This window comes from Pyxicephalus adspersus, chromosome 8 (assembly GCF_032062135.1).
Source record: "Pyxicephalus adspersus chromosome 8, UCB_Pads_2.0, whole genome shotgun sequence".
Lineage (NCBI taxonomy): Eukaryota > Metazoa > Chordata > Amphibia > Anura > Pyxicephalidae > Pyxicephalus > Pyxicephalus adspersus.
Window position 1 is genome coordinate 39012541 of NC_092865.1, and position 16457 is coordinate 39028997.

At 35.8% G+C, this 16457-nt stretch overlaps 1 protein-coding gene across 1 annotated transcript in view; it reads left to right on the forward strand.

Moving 5' to 3' along the window:
* The window catches only part of KCNT2 (potassium sodium-activated channel subfamily T member 2), a 206311-nt gene extending 190139 nt beyond the window's left edge, over positions 1 to 16172 (forward strand). Inside the window, exons 23-24 of the mRNA XM_072420086.1 lie at positions 6998 to 7082; positions 15419 to 16172. Coding sequence (XP_072276187.1) covers positions 6998 to 7082; positions 15419 to 15530 — 197 coding nt within the window. The 3' untranslated portion in view covers positions 15531 to 16172. The remainder of the gene's footprint in view (positions 1 to 6997; positions 7083 to 15418) is intronic.
* Positions 16173 to 16457: the final 285 nt, after the last annotated feature.

Below are 16457 nucleotides of genomic sequence, written 5' to 3' on the forward strand. Positions count from 1 at the left end.
GTCAAATCACAAAAGAGATGACCAGGGGATCAAAAAGGCATTTTTTACCATTACCTTTAACCCCAGATCTAAGGATTAACATAGAAATGTTGTTATTTTTTATTTTCACTCAAATTTTTGATTTGTGAGACTGAATTAAAAAAATCAAATATCAGTTGTAAAAATTCCACTTTTGGAGAATAGTACATAATATTGTTATCAGAAGTGCTGGGGATGCCTTGGGTCCAAAAAGAAACTCTGAGATTTATTTATAAAGCAATGGATCTGACATTCAATACCATTCGCTGGTGGAGAATTTTAAAAAAGTATTTAAACTCCTAAGGCTGCGTACACTCATTCAATAATTGTCGTTGGAAAAGATCTTTCATGAACGTCTGAAGGAGTGCTATACATATATCGCCGTTCTGCTCTATGGCGAGCGGAGGGGAAGGATGATGAAGCAACACCCTGCTATGTTCTCTCCCTTTCACTTGTATTACGATCGTTTGTTGTTCATCTTTCATGGATCCTCCAGGACAGATTCATTAATGACAGCAGACGAGCGCTGTACACACATCAGATTCTCGTCCGATACTAGCCCTGAGGCGATTATCGGACGAGAATCATCTGACCTGTGTACGTAGCCTAAGCTGTGTATGTCCCACTGGGGACATATTTTATCAATTGCTGTGACTACACAAATTGATTGGAAATCTCAGTAGTGGAGCTGTAAGGCCTGGTCAGTACCAGTATTCCCTAGACACCAGTCCCCCAATCTATCGCCGCAGTCTTCACCTAGAGCAGCCCCCGCTCAGCCTCAGGAGACCGGTTGCGTCTCGCAGTACACAGTTGCCCCAAGGACTAACTGCGTAAGGGATGGTGTCTGGAGATAGGTCGGCAGCCGACCAGGAGCCTAAAGGTACAGAGTATAGAATTATGAGGAAATCCAGAAACAAGCCGGAGTCAAAACACAGGAAATCAGTCCACTAAGCGAGGTACAAATGAAAGGTCACAAGCAAAGGCCGGTCCAGTCAGAGTTCAAAAGAAATGTCAGGAACAGGCACAAGTCAGTAACAGAGAAACACTCAAAATCACTCCAGCACAGGTAAGCCCAGCAGACCCTATAACAGACACAGAAGACTGGAAGCAGAGATGCTATAAAGCCCCAGCAGCCAATAGCAGTGCAGGACTGAGTCAGGAGCTGATCAGCCTCTAGAATCCCCTTCAGCTATGTGCAGCCTAACAATGGATGCTGGGGATGCAAAAAATACATCAGGTTGCACAACTAAAGAGAAGCAGAGGCTGCTGCTATCTTAGTTCACCTGGCTCCTGCAAATTACATTGCTGGACAAATGAAACAGTGTTTTATACTGCAATAGTGCAGGAGTCGCTGGACAGATGAGCATTTCCTAACAGGAACAAAGAATCAAAAACTCATCAGTTTTTAAACTGAATTATAATTGTATCCTAATATCCATACTGTATATTATTGATCATTAAAAAAAAATAATAATCTTTTATTTTATATATATATATATATATATATATATATATATATATTTGCCATTGATTGAATATGCTAGACAAATTTGAAAATGTGTCCTTGAAATGTATACAGAGATCACAACTCGATGATCTCTGCTTAATGCTTTTGTTTTTGAAATTTCTGAAGAGTATACAAAATACTGCGATGGTAGTTGTAAAAAAAATGGCATTTTGGGGACACTCAATATACCCCAAAATACAGGTTAGGTGCTATCAGTGATGCTTGTATCAGCTCCTTGTTAATAATCATGCAGAGAAAAAGAAAAGTTGCATAGCATAGAATCAAGTGATTAGAAGATTATTAAAGCTAGGTAGCCTTATATATGGGGGCAAGAGTCAGTTGGCTGTATACATATAATGTACATCTAATATAATGTTTAATTCTTTCTATTGGAATTCATTAAATTGCAATGCTGAAATCAACCTTGTTTAGAAATGATTAGCTGTTACTGAAGATAAATTAAATAGAATTGCAGCGCTGCGTAATATGTTGGCGCTATATAAATCCTGTTTAATAATAATAATAATAATAATAATAATAATATGTATATCAGTTTATTTTTTCAGCTTTTTAACTGTTCACATGAACAGCTTAAAAGTGTAGATTGCATTACATTACTGTACAGGTCACTTCCTATGTTCTTAACATGAAACACTGAAAATACAACCGTGGGTCCCATGACATTTTCAACAGACAGTGCAGTGACATTGAGTCATGAGCTCATTTACTGCATTGTAGTAATTTTTATATACTTAAATATAATCTCCTGACAATTTATCAGCAACATTACAAATGTAATAGTGCAAAGAAGATCCATTCTACTTGACTGCAGACCTTAATTGAGTAATGTGTGGTGTATCATCCAAAGCAGTCATATAATTGCTAATCTTTGGCTCACAAATTCAGTTAACAATTTTTCATTCAGCTCTTGTTATGTTTAATGCCTCCTGGGCTAAAGTAGTTAAAAAAAAACATTGTTTTACCCAAGCAGAGCAAAGAAGTGTTTTTCCTTAATGCCCCTTGGTTGTACATATTTACCTTTTCTTCTTTTTGTTCAGCTATCAGTGAAGAGAATACCCAGTAAGTCTGGGTCCACTCTCCTTCCCTTGTGTGACAGTGGTGATGATTTCGGATTGGTTAGGAGCTGTCACATGAGGTAGGGGAGAGTCCTCAGCCATGTGTTAGCTTAAACTAGAGCTACTTGAGGAATACACATTGTTTTATTTCCTTGTTTTCTTTAGGGCAAATACGTATGTGTTGTCTATATCCAAAAAAATTACAGTTATCTTGTTCAGCTGATAATAGTTAAACAGGAAAATAATATTTTATTTATAGGCAACACAGGATGTCTACAAACAAATTGTCTAACAAACTTTGGCTAGACTTTCCAAGTTGATCGCTATAGTTTCTGGAGTAATACTGGAGACATTTACCATATGCAGCCATTATTTGTCTTTTAACATATGTATACATTGTCAAGTTATTTATCATCAAAAGCTACCCCTTCCACCTTTGCTCCCATTTTCATCACTAAAATCCTTACCACCATTATACCCCTTCCTCTTTTGTAAACCAATCCACCTTTTTACTTTCAACCCATGCAATATCACCCCCCTTTGCACCTTTTTCCACCATTTCAAACCCTTCTACCTTTTCACGGTATTCACCTCTGTATCCCATTTCACCTTTGCACTTCCTTCCACCATTATGCACAACTCACTCATACTCCTATTCCTCTCTGCTAGAACATACATGAGTGGACTCAAATATTGCAGTAAGCATATACAGATGCTTACAGGCCCTTTAGGTCTTCTAGAATGTAGCCGTTGCAAACTCTACTACCCTTGTTCTTGAACTAGTGCCCAGGTTTTAGGGGTTTCAGGTGAGAAGGCTCTGATGAAGGGTATGTTTATGCAAACGTATGTTAGAGCTAGCACTTTAAAAAATAGGTTACAGATGGTTTAACTGGTAAACAATATGCTTAATGTAAACCACAGTAGATTATTCAAGTTTTGAACAATGTTAGCCAATTTTTAACGAATGTTTAATTCATATGAAATGAAATGTAACTAAAAAAGTAAAATTATTGTAAACTATTAATAGGGTCAGAATGACGGCCTGTAATTAATGTCTGGGAGTTATTTAGTATGGTATATCTGACCTTCTGGCTAAGGTGGGCCATGCAAAAATATACTTAATAGTTTGTGAAACCCTGGAAGGGAAATTACTGTAACAGTACAGTTCTAAATGGATTTTACCAAATAACTGACAGCATGGTTTATTCTATAATTTCACACTCTAGGATTACCATTCTAAATCAGGTATTATTGGCTTTGCAGCTGCTCTGAGTACATGGAGAAGCACAGGGTGTGACCATACTTAGAATGTATCAATTAAAATTTTAAACCTGAAAAAGTAAAATAAAAAGTTTTGTTAACAAAATAATTACAGTAAAGGAGGAATGGCTAAAAATCATTAGAAACATTACAATCTTGTGATGTTCAGTGAGGAGTTTTGTAGAAACATGTCTAAGATATATTAAAAATAAATGCATTCATTATAAACTGGTGTTTTAAATAATGTCTGACTGCAAATTATGAAATCTTTTTTTATACATCTCATTATTTAACAGTTTACATTAATTAGTGCCAATTCTAAAACAAGTCAAACCACCTTTATTGATCTGCACAAAAATAAGGATTGAATGAACTATATGACCAATGTAATAAAACATGTTTTATGGGATATATTTATTAGTATCTTGCCTGAGTGCCTAGATAAAGAGTAATTTCACTTTAGTGCTAAAGAATGCTTGCACTTTGATTTTACAGTTTAAAGTGTTTGCTTCATATGCTTCTTAATGCATCTTGTGGGGTTTGCATGCCTAGGGCTCATACGATTTGGGGCCATAGAACAAATGAAAATAGGACAAAAAAACTATTTAAAAACTTTGAAGCAGTTTCTTCCTGTAATATATGAGGATACATTCTTCTAGCAACGGCAAATCCATTCTTAGCTCTCTTAAAGGACTAGAAGTGCCTCTGTGATCTGACATTTCTAGCAATGTCCCCCACCAGGCGCTTTAATTTCTGTGCTGAGCCCTGTTATGATGTAGGTGTCGGTGAGAGACACCACGGCACGTGTTGGTAAACATCATATATAATAGCAGTTTTTAGGTCTGCAAGAAAACAAAGAATAGATTGCTGATAAGAGTATTTGGGTAAGTATTCAGTCTCCTATGTTGTGTGATGAAGCTTCCTTAGTGTATGATGACCTATAAACTTAAAAGAAAACATAATTCCAAAATGTCATTGTTTTACTTTAGAAAGATTCTTTTTTTGACTTCTACTTTTACTAACTCCAGCAAGTTAGTAATGTTCTGTGACCATGAATGTTTTATTTCAAACAAGAATGAAGGACAAAAAACTTGCAATTTTAGTAGTTAAAGGGGAACTAAAATCACAATACTTACCTGGACCTATCTGATTCAGCTATTAACAGATAAATCTACAACTAAATATGGCCACGTGGAAAAACTTTACAAAATTGATTTTTTTGGATTTCAGTATCTATACTACTGATCCTATCTAATGAAGAAGAGTTCTAATGAAGAAAGCATAAAAAAATGTATCACTAGAATCTCTGTACTTATTGTTTAAACTATTTCTTCAACCTTTGCCAGTCAACTGACACTATTGCTTCTAGTGTGAACACTTTAATCAACAATTAGAAAAACCTATTGTATAATATAAGGACTATTTTGGCTTTTAGCACATAATATTTAAAAATCTTGAACATTTATTATTTATTTAAAAAAAAAAGGTCAGCTTTAAGATGCCCTCTAAACAAAGGGATTACATACCTTTTCTAGGCATGATGCTTATGTAGTCAGAAAAGGGGGAATGGCACAGCAAATGCATGGCTTTTGCTTCCTGTCTATACCAGGCTCCATGCCTTTCTACAGTAGTAAGAGCCCTATAGTTACGGGTCAGGATCTCATTCTCACAACCTGTTCCTCTAAGAGCTGTAGGTTATTGTTGTGTGTGTGTGTGTGTGTGTGTGTGTGTGTGGGGGGGGGGGGGCTTATTGGAATTTGTAAATCCCTTTCATTGGGTGCTTTTAGATAGTCACTCCCTAAACTGAAGGCAAATAATACAGGGGTTCAGGATACCAGATATTGGCATGAACTGAGCACATTGAAAAGCAGTATTATTGCATCAAGATGAATTGTGGTACCATGGCACAACACATCCAAGCTCTCCTGGTGTGAATGAGCCCTCTATTTAGGTGCTGCAAAGAAATGTCCTGTGTAAGCTATGTGTAAGCTATAGGGTATTTCCTTTGGATCCCAATGTGGAATAAAACAGTATCAGGAATAAGGGAGTGGAAGGTATAGACCATGGGATAGCAGTTGACAAATTATACATCTATGGTAGAAGGATCTTTTAAATAGAATATATTGTAAATGGATATATAGCTAGGCCCTACAGCAACATTATTGATAGTACAGTTGACAATCAAAAATCCGGCCATCGATAATCTGGTGCTATCAGTTTTCCGGCATGAACTTCGGAGTGTATTTTCAATACAGGGTCTGTAGTACACTGTTTGGCCACTGATGTTTTGATGGGGCTGTTCTGCAGAAACAGCTGTTAGGTCTTGCTTGCTACAATAATACATTTTGAGACATTCCTGCTGCCTGCTCCCTGGAACTGTGCCGGATGTCCGTGGTGCTGCGAGAGGAAGGCTGCCCTGTGTGTGGAGGTAAGTATAACCTTCAAAAATCCAGAATTTTTTAAAATCCGGCATACCTTAGGTCCAGAAGTTGGGGGAACTCTCTTCCCCATTATTCACTATGAAATCATTACAAAGAACAAGAGGGCACACTTTGCGTCTGGAGGAAAAGAAGTTTAAGCTCCGGATAATTAAGGGATTCTTCATTGTAAGGTCTGTGAAAATGTGGAATCAGTTTTTAGCAACTACTACTAAGAAAAAGCTGGATGATTTCTAGAAGCACAGAATATAACTGGGTATTAAAGCTTTAAAGTATAGATAACAGTGACCGTTGATCCAGGGAACATCCAATTGCCTTATGGATTTAGGAAAGAATTTTATCCCCCTGTTGAATTTTTCAAGGGTTTTTTTTGCCTTCCTCTGGACCAACTATGTCTTATAGGGTTTTATATGTGGGATATGTTTATTTCCTTTGTGGTTGAACTGGAAGGATTTATGTCTTTCTTCAACCCGATCTACTATATACCTATGTAAATGTGTGTGGAAAGCTTTAGAACTGAATACTTTTGCAGGATTGCTTTATTTTAAAAATCTCTAACAAATCTTAGGATCATTGATAATTGCTATGTTCCGGTTGTCTTCACTAATTAGGAATATATCTGTTTTAATTAAGTTGCTTTTGCACTGTATTTTCATCATGTTTCAGGCAATGACTGTGTTTTTGTATTTTTATCTTAGATGAAATGAATGATCACCAGAACACGCTGTCTTACATCCTCATCAATCCTTCCCCAGACACTCGACTGGAACTGAATGATGTTGTGTAAGTCAAGAGAGAAGAGGCAGCTCTCTTCCACTCTGTCTGTTTTCCATCCTTCATGCAACAGTTCTTTCCATGCCACCTGGCTTCCATCACTGTTTCATGCAATTAATTTTAACCTCTAATGTGACACATTGAAACAGATTTGTAATTTCTCCCATGCACGGATTGTTAAGGATCAGCAATAGAAAGAGTGGCATAATGTATTTTGAACTTCTTTTGTCAGTGCTGTAGCAGCTTTATTTGTCAGCAGACATTTGTTCAATAACTGTAGAATAACACAGGTATTGCCGTTTCTATGGTTACAAATACAATTCCATCTTAAAGCAAAGTGCCAAAGGACCAATAAATAGATGAATGAAGGGATGAACTCTACTTTTGACATGCACTATGACAATGACACAATGTCATTTTATGAATTTCACTTAGTTGAGATTATCAAAAAGGATAATGTTTGCAATTCTTTCATCCCTCAGTAATAAAAATGTGACATCTAAAGTGCCCGGCTATTACGTACTGTTACAAACTGCATCTCAGAGAAAAATTTGTCTGAGCTATGCTTCAAGATAATTATATAACTTTTTTATAATACGAAAACAAAAAAACAAAGATTTCATTATGCAACAGATTATTTTTAAGGCCATCTGATGTGGTTTGGGGTTAATCCAATTTTACTTTTCCTGATTTTACAATTATAAAGCAATGGTTTATTTTATAGGGAATATTTATAAAGTATAGATTGTGTAGGCCTGATACATGTGCTTTTTCATTATAAGGATTGATTCAACTGTTCAGCTACAAGTAGCATGGGCAGCTTGTTGCTTTCCAGATGTCTCATGGATCATCAATGTCATCATATTCAGTCCTCAAATCTGTCTTTCTCCAACAATAATTTACTGACATTCTAAATCCTGTTTACTCAAGTGTTTTGCTTTGATATTTGCACTGCTGAAATGAATGCATGATCCAGCAAATAGGAGTTAGTAATTGGTGAAGATGAAAGATATTCTCTTAGGGACTATAACTGTATTATAATATTGGTGCATTGTTGTACAATTCTGGTTTCTGTATTCAAAATTCTGCTCAACACATGTTTCCTATTTAATAATTCAGGTAAAATGTTTCTTTTTCATTATTTTGCATAAATAATGGACAGAGACCAATGAGCATTTTATAGTTACCTTTAAAATATAAGACTTTTTGTAGCATTTTTTTTTCTTCTTGTTGGTCCCTTCATGAAAGTTAACATGCCTGTTATAGATTAGGTAAAGGTTCAAGGTTCATGACCTTGGCAAATGTAACTGTGTTTGTGTACTGTATGACCCTCAAATATGACCAGTAGGTTTAGAAGGAGTATGTATAGGTTTTTAGATGTGTTAGTTCCCCACTATAACAGGGAGTCACAGAGTAGGCATGGTATCATTGAAGTGGAAACTGCTATAAGGAAAGAATAAAGAAAGCTGACAAAATTCATGAAGAAAGATAGGAGACAGATGGGTAATTTATGTGGGTTCCTTTTGGAGTAGCTTCAGAAAGTATTCATATCTGCATCACTTTTGCCGCCAAAGGTGCTAAGTAGTGTTGGTGTTCATATCCGAGTTGTCCTTATATTTGACCCAAATATGGGTCGAATATAAGGACAACCATGCACAGCCATGGGAATCATCCTGTCAGTGTAGGATCCCCCGGTGGAGGTTAAATGAAGACAAGTCGCCCTATTCATCACCTCCAGTGCTCTGTGATTGGCTGAGGAAAGGTAAACCCTGATGACAGCTCAAGAGTCATCAGGATTTTTCTTTCCCCAGCCAATCACGGAGCACTAGAGGTGAATGAATGGGGAGACTTGTTCCCATTTAGCCTCCAGTGCCCAGGGATCCCGTGGGACTCCTGTGTTCTTGAATAGAGAATCTCTATCCAAGAACACATACTATAGTTACACTAGGGCTGCAAGAGCAATCAGGGGAGCAGAGCATTCAGCTCTTGCAGTTCTACACAGTCCCGAAAAATAACCCGAATTTTACCCCCCATTGACTTTAATGGTGTTTAAATCCGTTGTTCGATCACCTGAAAAATATCCCGCTATTCGATCGAAAAGCTGTTGAATCCAATAGTGAGATATTTGACCTTCACTAGTGCTAAGTTTTGAGCGCACAGAGGCCATAGGGAGTTCTTTGACCCTTAAACAATGTGTAAGCAACAATTAAAACTTTGTTGCCTTTCACTACTGTCTTTCTCTCTGTTCCAAGATGAGTTAGAGAATTAAAACAATAGCCCAAAGCTGCTACAAATCAATAGTAGCCGTTGTATTTTCTATAACCGCACACACCTTTACCTAATGGATATTTAATTCAGTCTGTAGATAGATGAAGAAACATGATTCATGTAATAAAAATAGGTGAGAAACAAAACAAATTTTTCTTACTGGGAAAGGTTAGATGATATATCATATATATATATGATATAAATATATATATGATATAAATCTGAAAAAATAAAAGAGACTTGTTTGCTTCAAAGCTTCAAACTTTGCTTCAAAAGTTATACCCTTTTTTATGCTTGACTGTTTAAAAAAAAAAAAAAACTTTTTCAGTTCAGTTTTTTGTTAACCTTTTGTTACTCCCTCTTTTGTTAATTTTTAAAATTAGCTTTGTTTTTTTTATTTATTGTTCTTAACCACAAAATTTTAAACAAATTTATGCCTTGGTACCATGGCCTGTGTTGGGAATGCTTTTAACCTCCCTGTCTGATTATATTAGTATTTTTTAAGTCAAAAGCAGTACATTGTACATTGCATGGAAATTTGTTGTTTAATATTGTGGGCCTGTAATTGTTAGGAATAATTTCCGGGTAACATAAAGTTTGAAACACAAATCATAAATTATATTGTATTAAATAATTAAAACTAATAATTATAAAAATACTAAAATAATATATTAACAATACATTTAATTTAATAAATGAATCAAATCAAAAACACTGAAATCTGTCCAAACAAGGGTGCAATATTTTTGTTAAATTACCAGTAATTAATTATTTACTATTTGGATTTCTTTTTTATCACTTTATTACTGTGAACAATGTGTTAAAAGCAGATTACAATGTAATCTGGTTTTAAATTTCCCGCCAGGCCATGCGTTCCCAGTGTACAGACGCTTCACGCATCCCATTGATCACCCTGGGTATGCGGTGCCAGGGAACACAGAAGCTGGCCGGCATCGCTGGAGGATTCCAGTGGATCGTGGGGAGCAGGTAGGATCTTTACAATGCTGGCTCGGGGTTTATCAATTTTGGTAGATAAAATTCACCTGGGAATTCTCTCAGGAATACCGCCAGGGGGGTTAAATATTCCCATGAATAATTAGGAGCCAGAACCAGTGGCTCTCTATTATGTGATCAATACATAAAATGATCACAGTCAGGCTATAGGAACCTTTGACAAAATAATAGCTTTTAGCCTGCAGATGAACACTGTCACCTTTAGGCTACAATGTTCATCTGCCACTTATCTAACAGTTCAACTGTAAACTCAAACATAAACATAGTATGTATAACATATATATATTGGCAGGGAAATGTATCCAATAGTTACCTTGGGCAGAAGGCTACCAGACAACACAGTCTCATAGTGTAGGCCATGGATATTCCTAAAACTTCCTTGTTAGAATGAGTTCTCCAACACTCTTTACAGAGAGCAACAGCAGTCTTTTTAAAGCAAATAATTAGCTTTCCAAAGCATTTTTATAATGAGCCAGGTATTTTGGCAGGTAGAGTAGTGGATTGGGTGGCCGGTCTGCCACCCAAGTGAGCAAATTACCATTTAACTTTGCTATTGTGAACTTTGTTAAATTTGACGAGAGCTGATGTAGGTTGGCTGATGAGTATGTCTTTGCCCCTTTGTCTTTAAGCTCAAACACCACAGCTGAACACCAATCGAGTGGCCATAACCCAACTAGCCACCCACTGACACCAATGCATTATTCCCTTTATTTCCTGTTGTGATTTTTTAGCACAAGAAGTGAAAAGAAATGATAGTAGTTTTAAATCATACTTGATATTTATATATATATATATATATATATATATATATATATATATATGCAATGAAAGTAAATCAATTGCTTTTTGCTTTTTTCCCTCATTAATCTGCACTCAGTACCCCATAATGTCAAAGTAAATACAGAATTTTAGAAGATTTTGTAAATTTATTAAAAAGGATAGGAAATGTCCTTTTTACATAAGTATTCGGACCCTTTACTTAGTACTGAGTTGAAGGACCTTTGGCAGCCATTACATCTTTCAGTCTTTTTGGGTATGGTAAAACTTACTTTGCACACCCGATTGGGGGATTTTCTGCCATTCTTCTTTGTACATCCTCTCCAGCTCAGTGAGATTGGAGGACCATTGGTGGATAGACATATATAGATCTCAGAGATATTCAATAGGGTTCAAGTCAGGACTCTGAATGGGCCACTCTAGGATGTTCACTATTTTTCTTATGCCACTACTGTGTTGTCTTTGCTCCATGCTTCGGGTTATTGTCATGTTGGAAGGTTAACCTTTGGCCCAGTCTGAGGTCCTTCAGGAACAGGCTGATGATATTTCTGTACTTTGTCCTATTCAGCTTTCCCTTAATCTGACAGTCTACCAGTCCCTGCTGCTGAAAAACTGCCCTACAGAGTGATGCTGCCACCTCTATGCTCTATACATTTTGGGATGATATTTTACAGGTGATGATCGGTGACTTGTTTCCTCCAGGCATGAGGTTTAGAGCTGAGGACAAACAGTTCACTCTTGGTTTCATTAGTTCAGAGAACCTTATTCCATACAGTCTTAAAGTCCTTCAGTTGCTTTTTTTGGAAGCTCCAAGGAGGAGGTGGGGCCTATGTCTAGCCCCTTTGCCGTAAAGCTCAGATCGGTGAAGGGCTGTAGTTATGGTTGTCCTTCTAGAACTTGGTCACGTCTTCACATAGGATCTCAGGAGCTCAGTCAGGGTGACCATGGGTTTTTGGTTACCTCTTTTCTCCCTCAATTGCTCAGTTTGTCCAGGCGACCTATTCTTGGGTATGTTTATATAAATGTGATTTTTCAATTTTTATTAAATATACAAAATTGTGTATAGTTCTGTTTTCACCATGTCATTATGAGGTACTGAGCATAGATGAGAAAAAAATAACAATTGTAAATGGAAAAAAGGGAAAAGTGTCTGAATACTGCCTAAATCCACTGTATATTGTTCATATATATGTTGGGCAAATGTTGTTTTTCTTTTTTGGGTGAGGGGTGGCGTTGCACAAAAGTCCCATTTCTAATTTAAGCTCTTATATTTAATTAAACAGGCATAGTTTCAATTTCTGATGAAACAAGTTTAGCAGGACATAGCACAACCCACTAACTACAACAGGTGCACATTCTCACAGCATTGCTTTGTCCTGCTATCTTGGCACACCCAAACCATTAGCAATTCCCCTTTAACACAAGTTTTTTTAATAAACACAGCCGTAATTCTACTTAAAATGTGCAATATGCCAGGGAGTTCATGCATACACTCAATTATTTGTTAGTTAACCAGCCTCTTGATGTGCTCATAAAGGCAGTGTTCTCGATTATTGTTGAAAAGCCTATACATTATAGTGTTAGAATTACAATATAATCATAAGTACTTATGAGTGAACAACGAGATAGCTTAATTTCTTTTAATTCTATTTTATTCTTACCTATGGAGAAGCAAATCATTGTTTAAAGAGTCTTATAAAGTTATGAAATGTTTACAAAGATGTGGGCGTTTGATGTTTCTCACATCATTAACATTCCTGCACCATTACTGACAATACCTTTAATGCACGGATGTCATCTCCCTAGCAATGGCAATCACTGTTTCTGAGAACGTGTTTCAGTTTAGGGTTTAAAAGCTTTGCAAATGGATTTTAATCTGCTTGTTATTTTCCAATGTAGATGGGTGGCAGGGTCATCATTTAGTGCTAATTCAGTGTATGCTGACAGTTATTTCCTGAATGCTGAAGAGTTTCTCTGGACTGAGTTAGCAAAGCAAGTATTTAAACACTTCGGCAAAGTGCAGCTTGGTAGTGACTGTTAAAAAAGCACTTATTCAGCATGACTGAACATTTCAAGCCAGACTGAATTAAAAGCCATTAAAATATGAACTAGAAATAGAGGTCTGCTCCCGACTATGTTGCATCTCAATATTTTAATGGCTGTTTCGCAAATTGCAATATGTTTAAATTCTTCAAGTTTAACAGTACACTGGTTATAGGAAAATGATACATGTGGTTATGACCTCAATTTCTTTAGTTAGCAGTGTATAAATGCCCTTTCCTGGACTCCACTTATTCTTGACATTTGTGCTTTACGCCACAGGGACTCTCCTGATTTTTTCATTTTAATAGCACCCTTGAGTTTTAATTTCAGGTTGAGTACCTGTTTTCAGTTCTATTTAAACCAATGACTTTAATCAAGGAATGTACTTTTTAAACATAGGCCACATTCAACAGTGATTCCAAGACTGTGCTGTCCCTTGTAGCAAATCGGATATATAAAGCTAAAGGTTAACCTGAGCACATGTGAAAGAGAATACCCCTCTGTAAGGGATATTATACTAAACCTAGGAAATGTGATTAAGCTCTGCTAACTTAGTCCATTCAATCATGTGCAAATCTTCTTTTTTAGATTCCCTTGTATGTTTCGGTAATATATTGGGTAATATTTGCATAGTGAACAAGAACATAGTGAACTAGAACCTTGTAAGTAAAAAGAAAAAATAGACTATTGAAAGTTTAAAAAGAGGGCTTTTTCTGCAAACCTTATCTATAAATTGGAGCTAGCTTTTGCAGTAATTCGTTTCCACCACTAGATGTCACAAGTCTTCTAAAGTAAATGATGATTAGCATAAGGATGTCATAGAAAAGTCTCTTAAGAATGGGTCATCATGGCAGTATTTATTTTAGTGCTGCACTAAACTTTAACATGACAATGTATTTTAATACATTGAAGTACATAGACAGAAAAAAAAGAAATAAACTGATTCTCTGTTCTAATAACAATGTGCCTGATAGTCATTCATGAGGCTTGATCCAGATCTGTTTTTGATAAAAATAAATACAAAACTTGAAGGTGTTAGTAATATATCAGATACTAGCAGAAGTTCTGTTTTTTTCAAAAATCTCTGTCCACTTTGAATCAGTAAACAGTTCTTGATTTCTAGATAAAACAAGTAAATAATTACTTATGTTTTTTTTTAACCTGCAATAAGTACAGTTTTCATAGATTTTATTAACAAACTAGGTTTTTGAACTCTATTGCTTATAGTGTAATATATAATACTATAGTATTTACAATTATATTTTTATATTTATATATATATTTATTTATAATTACTGTACAATATAATTATATATATATATATATATATATATATATATATATATATATATATAATATATATAAGAAGCAAACAAAAGAACGTGTGTGTGCTTGTGACTTTTGTGGGATCTAGTCCGATGGCAAAGCCGAGGCTTCGCGCACGGACAGTCGCAAGATTTACCCGCGAGCGGCTTCTCCGATCAGGCATCGGAAGCTTTTATATAGGCGCCTATGTAGAGGAGTTGAACGCGGTTAACTCTTGCCTAACAGAAAAGAAATGTCATTTTAAAATATGCTTTTTTCTTAGCGCATATAGATGTTTTAAACATTTGAAAAGCACAAACATTTTTTTTACGGCTAAGGGTAATATGTGTGCCATTAGAAAGAATGTTTTTTTAGGGGAACTGTGACTTTTAATGCAAGCTCGCCAGTGTAAAGCTGAATTGCGCGACAGCTTCCGATTTCGGATCGCGAATACGAATGCGCGAGGGAGCTTCCGAATTTGCTTGATGAATCAGCCTCTCCATCTGTGGGAGTAGGTTAGCATTGCAGCGTGAGTTACATTTTGTTTACCTCCAGGGAGACCTTTTTTGGAAAAAAAATTAGATCAGAGTTGGGCTTCAATGTCTTTCAATAATTATAGGATAAGAATGTAAATTAAGAGTAAAAGTGTTTTTTTTTAATTTCTGTTTTTAGATTACTGATACTATATTTTTTTTTCTTTGGAAACTCAAAGCTTTAAATCTGGAGTTAAAGAAAACCTGTGCTTATAAAAAGCAAAGGGAATAATGCAATAAAGAATGAATAAACAATATCAGTGTTTACAGCTGTCCATTAAACATAATGTGCTGTTGTTCTAACAAGTAGTTCATTGAGGGTTGTTTTTTCTATTATTATTTTTTTCTCCATATGCCCATAGATCAAAACCTTACAAATATATTCATTTTGTTTTGTATTTTCAGCTACCTGATCAGACCAGATCCACTGTCTTATGTTCCAGGCAATGCATCAAGCCGGAAAAGCAGCTTTTGCAATACAACTGGACAAGATTCAAAGGTTGAAACACAGCTCTGATATTTCTGAAGCTTCTGTGAATTTGCAGCTGTAACATCAAGCAGCCATAACAAACCTAAATCTATGGCTAGGAGCTTCAAGTCAACACCTGCTTTTTACAACATAGTTTGTACTGGGAATCATTGTTACTCATGTCTTTAAGCTTTTGCATCAATGTTATTTCTGTATCATGTCCTTTTCTAGATAGGATTAGTGGATCAGGGGAGGTCGGACTCTCCAGGTAGAAGGGTTAATGTGAAAAAGGTATTTTATATAAGCTGCAGGTGTTTTGTACAGAACCTGTGTGATCTCGGTAGTGTCTTACTGCTTCTAAATGTGAATGTGTTTTGTATCCCAGGCATGAGAATTAAATGTTAAACTTTTCTTTTCAAACTAATATCTGCCAAAAGTTATCTATTGCAGTGCCAAATAAGACTGTTATAATAAAGATTCAGTATCAGACAAACAAGGGGATCTTTGCACTGCTAATCAATCATATTTTAAATTTTAGTTTTTAACACTAAATGATCACTGTTCCTGGTTTTAAGAGATTGTCACAAACAACTTTATTATTAATTTACTTATTTTATAAATGAACACCACATACCATGTTTTGGTTGCAAAATAGAATTATTTACCTGTACCTGTAATATGAAATTGTTAATTTGTGATTTATTAAAGGTATATCAAAAAATGTTTTTTTTTTCATATTGCTTGTGCTAAATACAAATGAATAGTGCTGCTCAAATAGTAACAATTGAAGATGACTCTGACTCATATCAGAAATATTCCAATTTTGAATCAGAACTAGGAATCATTCTGAGAATCTGAGATCCAATCCAACTTTGCTACGCCTGCTATACTTTGCTATATATACTAGGTATAGTAGGATGCTGGACAACCAATGCTCCTCTTCCTGGCTTCTCTTGTGTTATACTGTAAGTAAAG